Source organism: Hyphopichia burtonii, assembly GCF_001661395.1.
Source record: "Hyphopichia burtonii NRRL Y-1933 unplaced genomic scaffold HYPBUscaffold_8, whole genome shotgun sequence".
Classification (NCBI taxonomy): domain Eukaryota; kingdom Fungi; phylum Ascomycota; class Pichiomycetes; order Serinales; family Debaryomycetaceae; genus Hyphopichia; species Hyphopichia burtonii.
In genome coordinates this window covers 214,591-226,608 of record NW_017963735.1, presented here as the reverse complement: position 1 = coordinate 226,608, position 12,018 = coordinate 214,591, and the positions used below count along the sequence as shown (strand labels likewise).

The 12,018-nt window shown below is 36.0% G+C and overlaps 5 protein-coding genes and 1 non-coding gene across 6 annotated transcripts; all 6 read left to right on the top strand.

The window, feature by feature from the left end:
• The first annotated feature begins 1,159 nt into the window (after positions 1-1,159).
• Positions 1,160-2,064, top strand: HYPBUDRAFT_154005 (uncharacterized protein). The gene has a single exon (XM_020221848.1). The coding sequence runs from the start codon at positions 1,571-1,573 to the stop codon at positions 1,823-1,825; it is 255 nt and encodes an 84-aa protein (XP_020074196.1). The 5' UTR covers positions 1,160-1,570; the 3' UTR covers positions 1,826-2,064.
• A 981-nt stretch (positions 2,065-3,045) lies between these two features.
• On the top strand, positions 3,046-3,117 carry HYPBUDRAFT_t167. Its single transcript has one exon. It is a non-coding gene; the product is annotated as a tRNA-Gln (tRNA).
• A 475-nt stretch (positions 3,118-3,592) lies between these two features.
• SSZ1 (Ssz1p) lies at positions 3,593-5,227 on the top strand (the record flags this gene model as incomplete). Its single annotated transcript, XM_020222397.1, has 1 exon — positions 3,593-5,227. One exon carries the CDS (start codon positions 3,593-3,595, stop codon positions 5,225-5,227), a length of 1,635 nt encoding a protein of 544 aa, XP_020074195.1.
• A 312-nt stretch (positions 5,228-5,539) lies between these two features.
• GYP1 (Gyp1p) lies at positions 5,540-7,523 on the top strand (the record flags this gene model as incomplete). The annotated part of the gene is made up of 1 exon (XM_020222615.1): positions 5,540-7,523. One exon carries the CDS (start codon positions 5,540-5,542, stop codon positions 7,469-7,471), a length of 1,932 nt encoding a protein of 643 aa, XP_020074194.1. The 3' UTR covers positions 7,472-7,523.
• A 190-nt stretch (positions 7,524-7,713) lies between these two features.
• HYPBUDRAFT_144100 (methylenetetrahydrofolate dehydrogenase (NAD(+))) lies at positions 7,714-9,142 on the top strand. The gene has a single exon (XM_020219872.1). The coding sequence runs from the start codon at positions 8,019-8,021 to the stop codon at positions 8,994-8,996; it is 978 nt and encodes a 325-aa protein (XP_020074193.1). The 5' UTR covers positions 7,714-8,018; the 3' UTR covers positions 8,997-9,142.
• Positions 9,125-11,565, top strand: BAS1 (Myb-related transcription factor BAS1). The gene has a single exon (XM_020221847.1). The coding sequence runs from the start codon at positions 9,394-9,396 to the stop codon at positions 11,518-11,520; it is 2,127 nt and encodes a 708-aa protein (XP_020074192.1). The 5' UTR covers positions 9,125-9,393; the 3' UTR covers positions 11,521-11,565.
• The last annotated feature ends 453 nt before the right edge of the window (positions 11,566-12,018 follow it).

Below are 12,018 nucleotides of genomic sequence, written 5' to 3'. Positions count from 1 at the left end.
AAGAGCCATTCGAAAACTGATTTGTACTTTTTATAATTCTACCTTGATTCAGTGATAATAAACTGAATCAGAAATGGCCATGAAACGGTCTAGCATGTAGATTGAAACAACTTTGACCTTCACTTAGCATGCAGCTGAACAGCAAACCATTGTCTCGAAAGCACTCCCACAAACCCTGTATCTATAACTAAACAACGCTTTCCAAATATAGTGATTCCGATAGGCTGAGGTTGATCTGCATACTTCGAGTCGGGCTTCGTATGTCTTTCGTAATATATTTCATCAAAGTTCACTCAGGATTGCAACCGTTTACTAGGCTATAAAATGTGCTTTATCTTCGGGTGCTTAACCTAGAGATATATCTGAAGACCAAAGGATTTCGGATTAGTCTTCAGAATGGGATTATGGAGCGAAGAAATGTGGTTTTTCTAAACAGCTCAGATAATGATATATAAAACGATTGGGATACCGGTTTTTATCCTTGATCACGTCAACGTTCGAATGATATGCTGTTTCACAAAATAGAATACAAAAGAGAATGTTTACAGAAGACCCCGGGACATCTGGTTGACTATCGTAGTGAATTTGACCCAGTATTTGCTTTAAAAGAGCTCAGAAATGAAATGTCCGACGCTTGGGTAAAAAATCATAATGGAATGGCTAGGAAAAACGCTAATAGTTTGAAAGTATAACCACCATCAACAATTTCTTTTCGGTACTACTGCTTCAAAGTTCTACTAGGATCTAAAAGATTATTGTAAAACCCTGAATATCATCTTATTTATCTTGTAATATTTATAGGTTAATTTACCTGTAATATACGATACTAGAGTGGTTTAAGAATGTATATTGAGAACAAATATATAACACAAAGTATAAGATAAAACCAGCTTTCCTAAGAAGACTACAAATATTGGTTTGAAAGCCCAATATCGTAAAAGGAAGTTATGGAATGAGTTTTAGAGTTAGAGTAAGAGTTTTAGAGTTAGGGTAAAGTAGGATTTTGGAACAGTAGGAAGTGAAAAGTGAAATACAAACTGCAAAACATATAAACAAACTGCGTTTAACGAGGAGGCTAACTGCATCCTATTACATATTTCGCTAAATATTGAAACCATAAACCTTGTACTATCTTGGTTTCATCCTAGACACAAATATACGACATCATTCTATTCACCTTGTAAATATTCAAGGTTCGAATACGCCTGAAAAGCCTAAGGCGTACCGAAGACTGAAAACTTATATTTGAAGGAATCACGTATCACCGAATGCCGTATTTATTAGGCTTTTGAAACATCATTAATAAAACACAATACCACAAAAGAAGATTTGCAAGAAGGTGTTTTCTCACGTAACTAACACCTTCATGCTTTTGCGTTATGGCTGCCGTGGTATCACGTAATTTAGATTAATGATGGTCGATGAGTGCTAACATTTATAAAAGTTAGTCGAACATTGAAAGAACCAAAACTAAAAATAGTTGAAAGTCATCTCTGCTTATAAATAACCATGGAAATCATCGTTATATTCTTCTAATGAAGAAAACCAATCCTCAACACTTTTTTCCAAGATGTCCATGAATATAACTGTTGTCGATAATCAAACTTACTATGGCTGCGCTGATCTAGGTTATGCTAGTTCTCTTTATTCTTATAAAGAGGTATATGAGTGTGGAATACAACAAGGTGAGTACTTACACAGAAAAACCAAAAGTGATGCATTTAGTATTAAGCACAGTTCATTCTCTGGGTTAAAATTTTATATCCTCTTATTCGCTATATGGACTATTATGTCAGTAGCCGGTGCCGCGGAAATTGGTATATAAGGTAACGGTGATCCAAGTAAGTACATTTGAAGGTTTCAAGTAAGAAAGAGACGAAAACTAAGGACCCGAAAGTAGCACGAGTGCAGCTCATTGCAATAAGGCTAGGAACATGGAGCCCGGAGACTTCACCCAGAGTTAGTAGTTGTGGTAAATTTAGCACTATATATAAATAAAAAAACTATATATACATATCTATATGAGATGCTTAAATAAATCACAAGTAGTAAATGTATACTGGCAAAAGCTTAAGAGTTATGAGATGGTACCGATGTCGTCCACATGTATCTGACTTCAAATGTACTGAAACATAATATGGTGTCAGTTAGATACAATCGAATACACAGTACTAATATTCTTGATATTAAGTTCAAATAAGTGAAATATATCTTAAGAATATCCCAGGTTGTCGACTTCATCACAGTCCAAGAAGACCAGTTAATGATTTTCTCTTGTTTTGATTATGTCTGCTTGATCTTATCAGTATACAACACTGAAATACAATACTTTTTTCGCAGCCAAACCATCGTAAATAGGCAGACAGCCACAGCATGCAAATAAGACCCTAGCGAAACGGACTAATATCTGATTGGTAGTGGATTAACTTACCTCTTACCTAGATCAGTTGTCGTTATTGAAGGGGAGAATAACTCATTACAGTTAAACTAAATAATAAAACCAAAATCGAAATTAAAAAAATCGTAAAAAATCGAAAATTAAAAAATCGAGAATTACATAAAACATATTTACGGAAAAATCTCTCCCTTCAATCCAGGTCTTATATTTCAATCAACCATGTAGTCAGGCTCACACACTAAAAGAAAAGAAGTATTCTTCTCTTTCCACTGCCGTGGGAGCATATATATATACGTAATATAGGGGGTTTTCAGGAAATTGCCTGACAAAAGTATGATTGGATTTTATTTTGGGGTTATCCTATGCTGATCTGGTACGGGTCGGCTCGAAAGACCATCGACAGACCCTGATGGTGTGACAAAACTTAAGAGAATTGATAAAATTATGAAAAAGTTAAAAATTTCCGAAAGCAGCACTTTCAGTTCTCCTTAATTTGAAAAATAAAAACATAATAAACTGTTCAGTTAGGCGAATTTAAACGTATTTTTGCTGATTTTGTTTTTCGATTTTTTTAAAAAAAAGTCAAAACTTTTTAAAGTGAAGATAATACGAACATATCAAATCACAAAAAAAATCGAATATAAAATGGTTTTGTAGTGTAGTGGTTATCACTTTCGGTTTTGATCCGAACAACCCCGGTTCGAATCCGGGCAAGACCTTTCTTTTTAACTTTTTGTATTTTTTACCAAATTATTCATATATTCATAATACCACTATTTTAATTCTCATAAAACAATCACCTCTTCATGAGACATCATTTACCGTGGTGGACATTACTACTTTAATCCTGCTTCAGCCTAATACGCCACAATAGCGTTACTTCACCAACAAATTCCTTGAACTTAACAAAAACCAGTAATTAAACAGAGGTATACTAATCTTGCTTAGCAACCCCAACTGCTTCAAGGTGCAGCATTCAACTAAAAGGCATTAAAGACATTCAAAAGTGATGTTGCAGCCAATACTTCCCTTAAGTCAACTGTAACCTGCAAATCGAGTCGTCCAAAGTGCAAAAAACCCTCATCAGAAATTTTTTACAAAAGCTACTGAAAAGTGAAAAAAAAAAGAAGAAAAGTTCATTTCGAAGCCAACTTTTTTGATTCTATACTAAATACCACTTCATATACACATATCATGTCTGCTGTTATTGGTATTACCTTTGGTAACACTTCCTCATCCATTGCTGTTGCTGGTGGGGACGGTAAAGTTGATGTTATTGCCAACCCAGATGGGGACCGTTCTATTCCATCAGTTTTATCATATGTTGGAGAAGATGAATATCATGGTACTCAAGCCAAATCTCAATTAATCAGAAATGCCAAAAACACTATCATCAACTTCAGAGATTTTGTTGGTAAAAAATTCGAAGAAGTTGACACCAGTGTATCAAAAGTTGGTGCTCCAGCCATCAAAACTGAAGATGGTGGTATTGGTTATGAAATCACTAGAGCTGATGATAAAGTTGAAATTGTCACTGTTGAAGAAGCTACCAGAAGACATTTCATACAGTTAAAGAGAGCTGCTGAAGATTATATTGGTAAAAAAGTTGAAAGTGTTGTATTAACTGTTCCAACCGATTTCACTGAAAAGCAAAGAGAAGAAATTACTAAAGTTGCTAACAATGCCGGTTTAAAAGTTTTACAATTAATCAATGAACCATCTTCTGCTTTATTAGCTCACTTATCTTCAAATGACGATCGTTTATTAGAAGATAAAGTTTTCGTTGTTGCTGATTTTGGTGGTATAAGATCTGATGCAGCAGTTGTTTCTGTTAGAGGTGGTGTTTTCACCATCTTAGCTACTGCCCATGAAAAAGGATTAGGTGGGGAACAATTAGATGATGCTTTAGCTGAATTTTTCGCTAAAGAATTTGAAAAAAAATTCAAAGCTAACCCAAGAACCAATGCTAGATCATTAGCTAAATTAAAGGCTGAATCTATTGTTGTTAAAAAAACTTTATCTAATGTTAATACTTCTTCTTGTTCAATTGAATCTTTAGCTGAAGGCTATGATTTCCTTACTTCAATTAATAGATTAAGATATGAATTAGCTGCTAAAACTGTTTTATCTAATTTAACTGCTTTTGTTGAAAAAGCCGTTACTAAAGCTGGTTTAGAAACTTTAGATATCGACGAAGTTTTATTAGTTGGTGGTACTTCTCATACTCCAAAATTAGCTTCAAATGTTCAATTTATTTTCCCAGAATCAACTGTTGTTGTTTCTCCAGCTTTAGATTCTAAAGCTATTAACCCAGCTGAATTAGTTTCTCGTGGTGCTGCTTTACAAGCTTCTTTAATTGAATCCTTTGATGAAGAAGAAATCAAAGAATCTTTACAACCAGTTGTTGTAAACACCCAACACATAAGCAAACCAATTGGTATTAAAGATGCTGAAGGTAACTTTATTCCAATCTTAGTTTCTGAAACTGCTTACCCAATTAAAAAATCTATAGAAGTTACCAATGGGGAATCTTCTGCTGTTCACATTGAATTATTCGAAGGTAAAAGAACCGTTAAAGAAACCGTTGTTGAACCTGAACAAGATTCTGATGAATCTGAAGATGAAGATTCTGATGAAGAACCAGAAATTAGAAAAGATGTTGTTTACGTTGCTGGTGATTTATTAGCAGAATTATCTTTGAAAGATTTAAAACCAAACTCTAAATTAGAAGTCATTGTTAACATTACTCAAAACGGTACTTTACATGTTTCTGGAAGAGAATTGAAACCTGGTTCAGTTGCTGTTAAAGGTGAAATCTCTTCTGCTTAATTACATCTATTATAGAATTCTCATACACATTTTTTTCGACAAACATTCTCCTGATTGTATTTCGCCGTGTAGCCATCCGTATATTCAAGCCTTTATTACTCAACTGTCGTATACTTTCGTATCTCTCGTACCAAAAGTTGAAATACTTAAAACATCAACACGAAAAATCACAAAAAAAAATCTGAGATCCACCAAAAAAATCCAAAGCAAAAACAAAAAAACCAGACAGCGCAATCGTTGAACTAGCAGCATTTAAAAAGGCCTGAAAGATCCAAAAATAATCGTTTAATCATGGGGAAGAAGAAGCAAGAGATGTCCCAGATATATAATAGCTCGAATAATGAGTTTATATTTGGAGAAAATGGTGGGAAAGGTAAGCATTTATCATCCTTCTTGAAGAATCTTTCATTGACAGGATCATCATTAACTTCCAATTCATCGTCGACATCGAGTAATAATAACTCCAAGCATAAGACATCCAGTAAAGACGATATAAATGAGGTGAATAGTAATATTTATGGGAATTTATCGTATGGATATGTTTCTCCCAAGGCAAATAGCGGGTCTATTTATAATGAAACCAATGGAGGTGGATCAAAGAGGAATACTCCATCACAAAGATCGGTTTCTGGGCCTGTAGGAGCCTCATTTTCCCATGTTGGTTCGACACCTCCACCAGAAATTCCTCTTAATCGATCTACATCAAATTATAGTATACAAAAAAACCAACGCCGTTCTCCTTCACATGGCCGCCATAAATATACTGATCTTGATGATGATTGGGACGCTGACTTGGATGATGTTACTATAAGCAATAGCAGCCATAAGAATTCGGTAGAGAATAAAAATTTAACTAAAATTACTGGACAAGGATTTGGCTCAAATAATTCCTCAAGAAGTTCACTTCATTTACAACCAAGTCCCATGCTTGATTCATTGTATCCCGATTTAACTATGCCAGTAACCAACTCACCAAATAATACTAATAAGGCGCCCAAGGAATCGTTGGATTATGAAGACTATCAAATGAAATTAGAAATCAATCGTTTAAATCAATTAAATTCGAAATATTCTAAATTTAAAAAGATATTAACTAATGATAATAATATTAATATTCAAGATTTAAGAAAATTGAGCTGGAACGGAATCCCTCCCGAATTAAGAGCTATCACTTGGCAGGTATTACTAGGATATCTTCCTACCAATAGAGCTAGACAAAGTTCTACTCTTAAGCGTAAAAGACAAGAGTATTGGGATGGGTTAAGTGCAATTGATTCACAAATCGAAGATTTAACTCAAACGGCTAATAGCTCAACCGTATCATTAGACCAGCCAAGCAGTACAAATAATAATAACAGTTTAAACCGTGACAAGCAATTATACCATCAAATTAAAATTGATGTGAAAAGAACTAATCCAAGTATTAAATTGTATGGATATGACGAAACCCAAAAATCATTGAGAAAAATCTTATATTTATGGGCAGTAAGACATCCAGCAAGTGGATACGTTCAAGGAATTAATGACTTATGTACTCCATTTTATCAAATTTTTTTACATAATTATATCTGGCAATTACAAAGAGCCAAATTGTCACAAGTATCAAAAGATAATACTAATGAAGATGATGACTTTCAACTTTTCATACCTGGATTATTGGATCCAGAAGATGAACAAGAGCAAGAGCTTTTAAACGATTCAAAATTAATGCAATATAATTTAGATAATTTTGATCCAAGTAAATTATCTACTAGAGTTTCTTCAATTATAGAAGCTGATACTTATTGGTGTTTGAGTAGGTTATTAGAGAATATCACCGATAATTATATTCATGAACAACCAGGTATCATAAGGCAAGTTAATGACTTACGCAATTTAATATCAAAAATCGATTTGGAATTACTACAACATTTTGACCAAGAAGGTATTGAATTCATCCAATTTTCTTTCAGATGGATGAATTGTTTATTAATGAGAGAGTTATCAATAAACCTTATAATAAGAATGTGGGACACTTACCTAAGCGAAACTCCTTTAGGTTTCAATAACTTTCATATTTACGTATGTGCAGCATTTTTGATCAAATTCAGTAATGAACTAAAAGAGAAAGATTTCCAAGAGATATTATTATTCTTGCAAAATCCTCCTACTAGCCACTGGAAAGAAAAGGATGTGGAACTAATGCTAAGTGAAGCTTTCATTTGGCAAAGTCTATACAAGAACGCCAGTGCCCATTTAAGATGACGCTTCCACTTATATACATCCACATATACAGATACATATCAACAGTCATTCCACTTTACCTTTTGTAGGACACGAGTCAAAATTGGCACCCACGCGTAAGTATATAAAACCGCTTCTTAACTCACACCCCCACCAGCTTGAGCTCCTACAGAACGTATATCGATAAACATAAGTAAAGATATAATAAGCTGTCTATGAATAAGGTAATCGTCCATTGAAGGTACGGGTGTGTTTACAGGGGTTGCAATTTTTCAACCAGAGTCGCACAAGATGAGGTTATGAAGAGCTAATAAAAGTTGACTCGAGCAGTTAATTAGCATACAAACTCAATAAACCGGTTGTTATTAGAGAGCTGAGTGAAATAAAGAAAATAATACAGGGTAAATTATAAAGGATTGAACATTTGAAATTAAGACGGTTCATACTATTATTACTTTTTTTTTTTTTTAGACTCGGAGAACGTGCAAAGTATATATATTACTCCGGAAATTTTTCATATTCTTTATTCTTTTTCTTTTTCCCATACATCGATATTTTCAACAATATAATGTCTGATTCAGCTTCTGTAAAGCCTGCCGGTAGAACCATTTTAGCTTCAACAATTGCTAAACCATACACGGAAGAAATCACTGAAAACGTGAGTAAGCTTTCAATTACTCCTAAATTGGTTGGATTTTTGGCTAATGATGACCCTGCTGCAGAAATGTACGCTAATTGGACCGGTAAGACCTGTCAGTCTTTGGGGTTTGATTACGAGTTGAGACAAGTTGATAAAAATGATTTAGAAGGAGCTCTTATCAAGGCAAATAAAGACGATCAAGTTAATGGTATAATGGTTTATTTCCCAGTGTTTGGTAATAACCAAGATCAATATTTACAGCAATTAATCTCAACCGAAAAAGACGTCGAAGGTTTAAACTTCTTATACTACCACAACTTGTACCATAACGTAAGGTTCTTGGATCCTCCAGCAAATGAACAAAAATCGATTTTACCGTGTACTCCTTTGGCAATGGTTAAAATCTTGGAATATTTGGGGGTCTATAATAAACTCTTACACTACGGTAACCGTTTATACGGTAAGAAAGTCCTTGTTGTTAACCGTTCAGAAATCGTCGGCCGTCCTTTGGCTGCTTTATTAGCAAACGATGGTGCCACAGTCTACTCGGTCGATATCAATAACATCCAACAGTTCACTAGAGGTGACGACTTATCGGAACAAAGGCACAAAGTCATAGAATTAGACTCCTCCGAATACTCTGTCGAAAACCTCGCTCCTACCTGTGATGTAATCATCACTGGGGTTCCTTCTGACAAGTACAAATTTCCTACCGAATACGTTCGTAATGGTACCGTGGTAATTAACTTCTCCAGTGCTAAAAACTTCAACGACGATATCAAAACTAAAGCAGCCTTATACGTTCCCTCCATCGGTAAAGTCACCATCTCCATGCTCTTAAGAAACCTACTCAGATTAATTGACAATAAGAACATTAGAAGACTAAAGGACCCCCAATCTAATTAGACTAAGTCATCGGGATCACGTGATACAAAAATCAAAACGAATAAAAACATCCGCACACCACAAATCACGTGTGCGGTCGAGTCAACCTCTTCGTTTTTTTTTCTCACATCATGACTCTTCTCTTCGATTTTTTTTTTTTTTTGACCCTTGTTTATAGCTTATCAAGGCTGATTTACCTGATTAAGATATTCGTGGTTGATATTGCTGGTCAAGACGTACTTGAGGTTATCCAATTCCAGACCGTGTCCCGTATTTGCATCGAGATTTGTTGCTAGAGTCCCTATTTTGACTGAGAGAAACAACGAAAGAAGACCTAGAAACTAGTTTACATTCAGGTAGTATACAATATACATATATGATATTCTGTTCGTAAACACATCTCTTATTAGTATTGATTATGTCTACCGCAAATGATGTACCGAAGGAGGAAGATCCCGAAGTTTCTTCAAAAAGGAAGATCAAACAATTAGATCCTTTGGCAATCACCGAATCGCTCGGGCTTCAAACTTATAGAAAAGACACCAGGCTGCCATGGAGCAAAGAAGAAGATGCCCAGTTGATGAGAGCAATCAGGGAATTATACCCTGAAGAAGAATTGAAAAATATACAACCGGAATCAATTGAATGGGATGCAGTTTCCGAAAAAATTGGATCTGATGGTATTAGAAAAGCAAAAGATTGTCGGAAAAGATGGTGCCACTCATTGGATCCCAGTTTAAGAAGAGGGAAATGGACACCCGAAGAAGATGAATTGCTTATCCAAGCACATCAAAAATATGGTCCTTCATGGCAAAAAGTTTCAATTGAGATAAAGGGAAGAACCGATGATCAATGTGCTAAAAGATACCTCGAAGTATTGGATCCAAGTACCAAAGATCGTTTGAGACCTTGGACTTATGACGAGGATTTACTATTAATACGACAAATTAAGATTCATGGTACTAAATGGAGAACTATTGCGGGTGAAATTAGTGGTAGGCCTTCATTAACTTGTCGTAATAGATGGAGAAAGATTGTTACTGATGTGGTTAGGGGTAAAGCCAATCCCTTGGTTACTCGGGAAGTCGATTTAATCACTAATGGTAGTTTAGATTCGAAAGTTTTACAACAGAATATCGAAGACTCTCATGCTAAGGAGATGTTGAAAAAGAAAAAAATTATAAAAGCCCAACAGAAGAGCCAGTTGAAGAAGAAGAAAAACCCTGCTCCTCCCAAAGAGCAGCCTAAACCTGATGAACCCACTCATTCGCTGCCTAGTGCTCCAATACCTTACCAGCCAGCTAAACGACTTATACCGCCATCGGCAATAACTAGACCTGTCACTAGTGAGACCACTTGGAAGTATTCTTTGGGAAGTGAACAAGACAACTTATTGTTCAGTCCTGAAAATGGTGGGAATATCAAAAATCAAGAATTAGTTCAACAATTAATTAATTATGCCAAGCATCAAGGTCTAGAAGTTACTGTCCATCAGCACATTCATCATCATTATTCGCCGCCTAACACCCAGCACCAGCAGTCGCCCATGATGCATCCAGGAATCCCTCCGAATGAATTGGCTCCCTATGAGCCCTATTCCTCGGTTAACAGTCAATCTCCTAAAAACGATAACGGGTATTCTCAACACAGCTCGCCTAATGGCGCTTATTATACTGGTGATCCTCACAATAAAATGGCAAGATATCAACATTTTAACTATTTACCTCCATTAACAGAGGTTCCGAAATTGAACTCTTCGGGATCGTCACCTTCTTCAAGCTCCAAGAGTCATGGTACCACTCACCACCATCACCACCACCACCATCACCACCATCACGATCCCAAAAACCCTGAAAACCATTCAAAATCATCCAATGAAGATAACCAAAAGGCGTCCAATCTCAACAAGATCTTGAACCGTAATCCCGGGGACATGAGTGATAAAAACAACGATAACAACTCGTTAACACCTCTAACTCAAGCCGTACAAATCGCAGTTGCCGCAGAAGCAAACACCGTTGATGGGAAGAGAAGTCATTCAACTGATCACGGAGCAAACAAAAGAGCCAAATTAACGAATGAAAGCGAAAATGAAGAAGATTTGGAAGAAGGGCTTGACTTCTGGGAAACAATGAGAAACTTGACCGATATCGCTAATAATAATGCAGGTACCCCTACCCCTGGCATTTCCACAGGAATGACGCCTACTCCTTCGGGCCACCAGCATCATCAACACCAACAACTGACCCAATCGCAATCACAACAAACCCAAAAGCCTGTCTCCCAGCACCATCCATTGCATTATTTTTCCGGTACCACCCCTCAGCCTTTCCCCGGTGGTGTATCCTCTCCAGCCCCTGCCATCAACCTGGCCGAAGAGGAAGTCGACGAAGACGAGGCTTTACGCTCCTACGGCTTATACTACAACGTTTACACTCGTGAAGGGTCCTCCAACCCCGAAAACGTCCAACTGAATAACCAAGGAGGTTCAGTCTATGACAGTTTGGTCAGCAGCTTTGGCATGATACCTTTCAACCCTTCATAGTCATTTTATAGACCCGCTTCTATTAATATAACACCAGTTTTGCAATCTTATTTGTATTTTCTATTTTTTGCAACCTTCAAGTGTAGAAGTCATCGCTATAAAGTTCCATGCGCCTCTCGTTGACAGAAAAATGAATATCCAGGCACGCATTTTTGTTTTTTTTTATTTATTTATTTGTTTGGTAAATTTGATTTGGTTGATGTTTTCCTTTAGTTATTCGAATAAACCCCCATTGAATCCAATCATTCCACGGTAGACAAGTCAAGTTAAGCTAGACGATTCGACTTGCCCGATTGCCCCCAAGTCTTCAAACCAATTTGCAAAGTTACCAGTGCATTCGAAACTTATCCGTGATCAATTAATAGCGCTGGGCCGGATCAATAAGTTGGCCAATCCGACTTCTTATTAGCATTTATTACTCCTTAATGAACTAACCGGATACTTCATTTTCATTTCATTGCATTTCTACTGTTCTTTTTATTGCTTCACTTGTCTTTT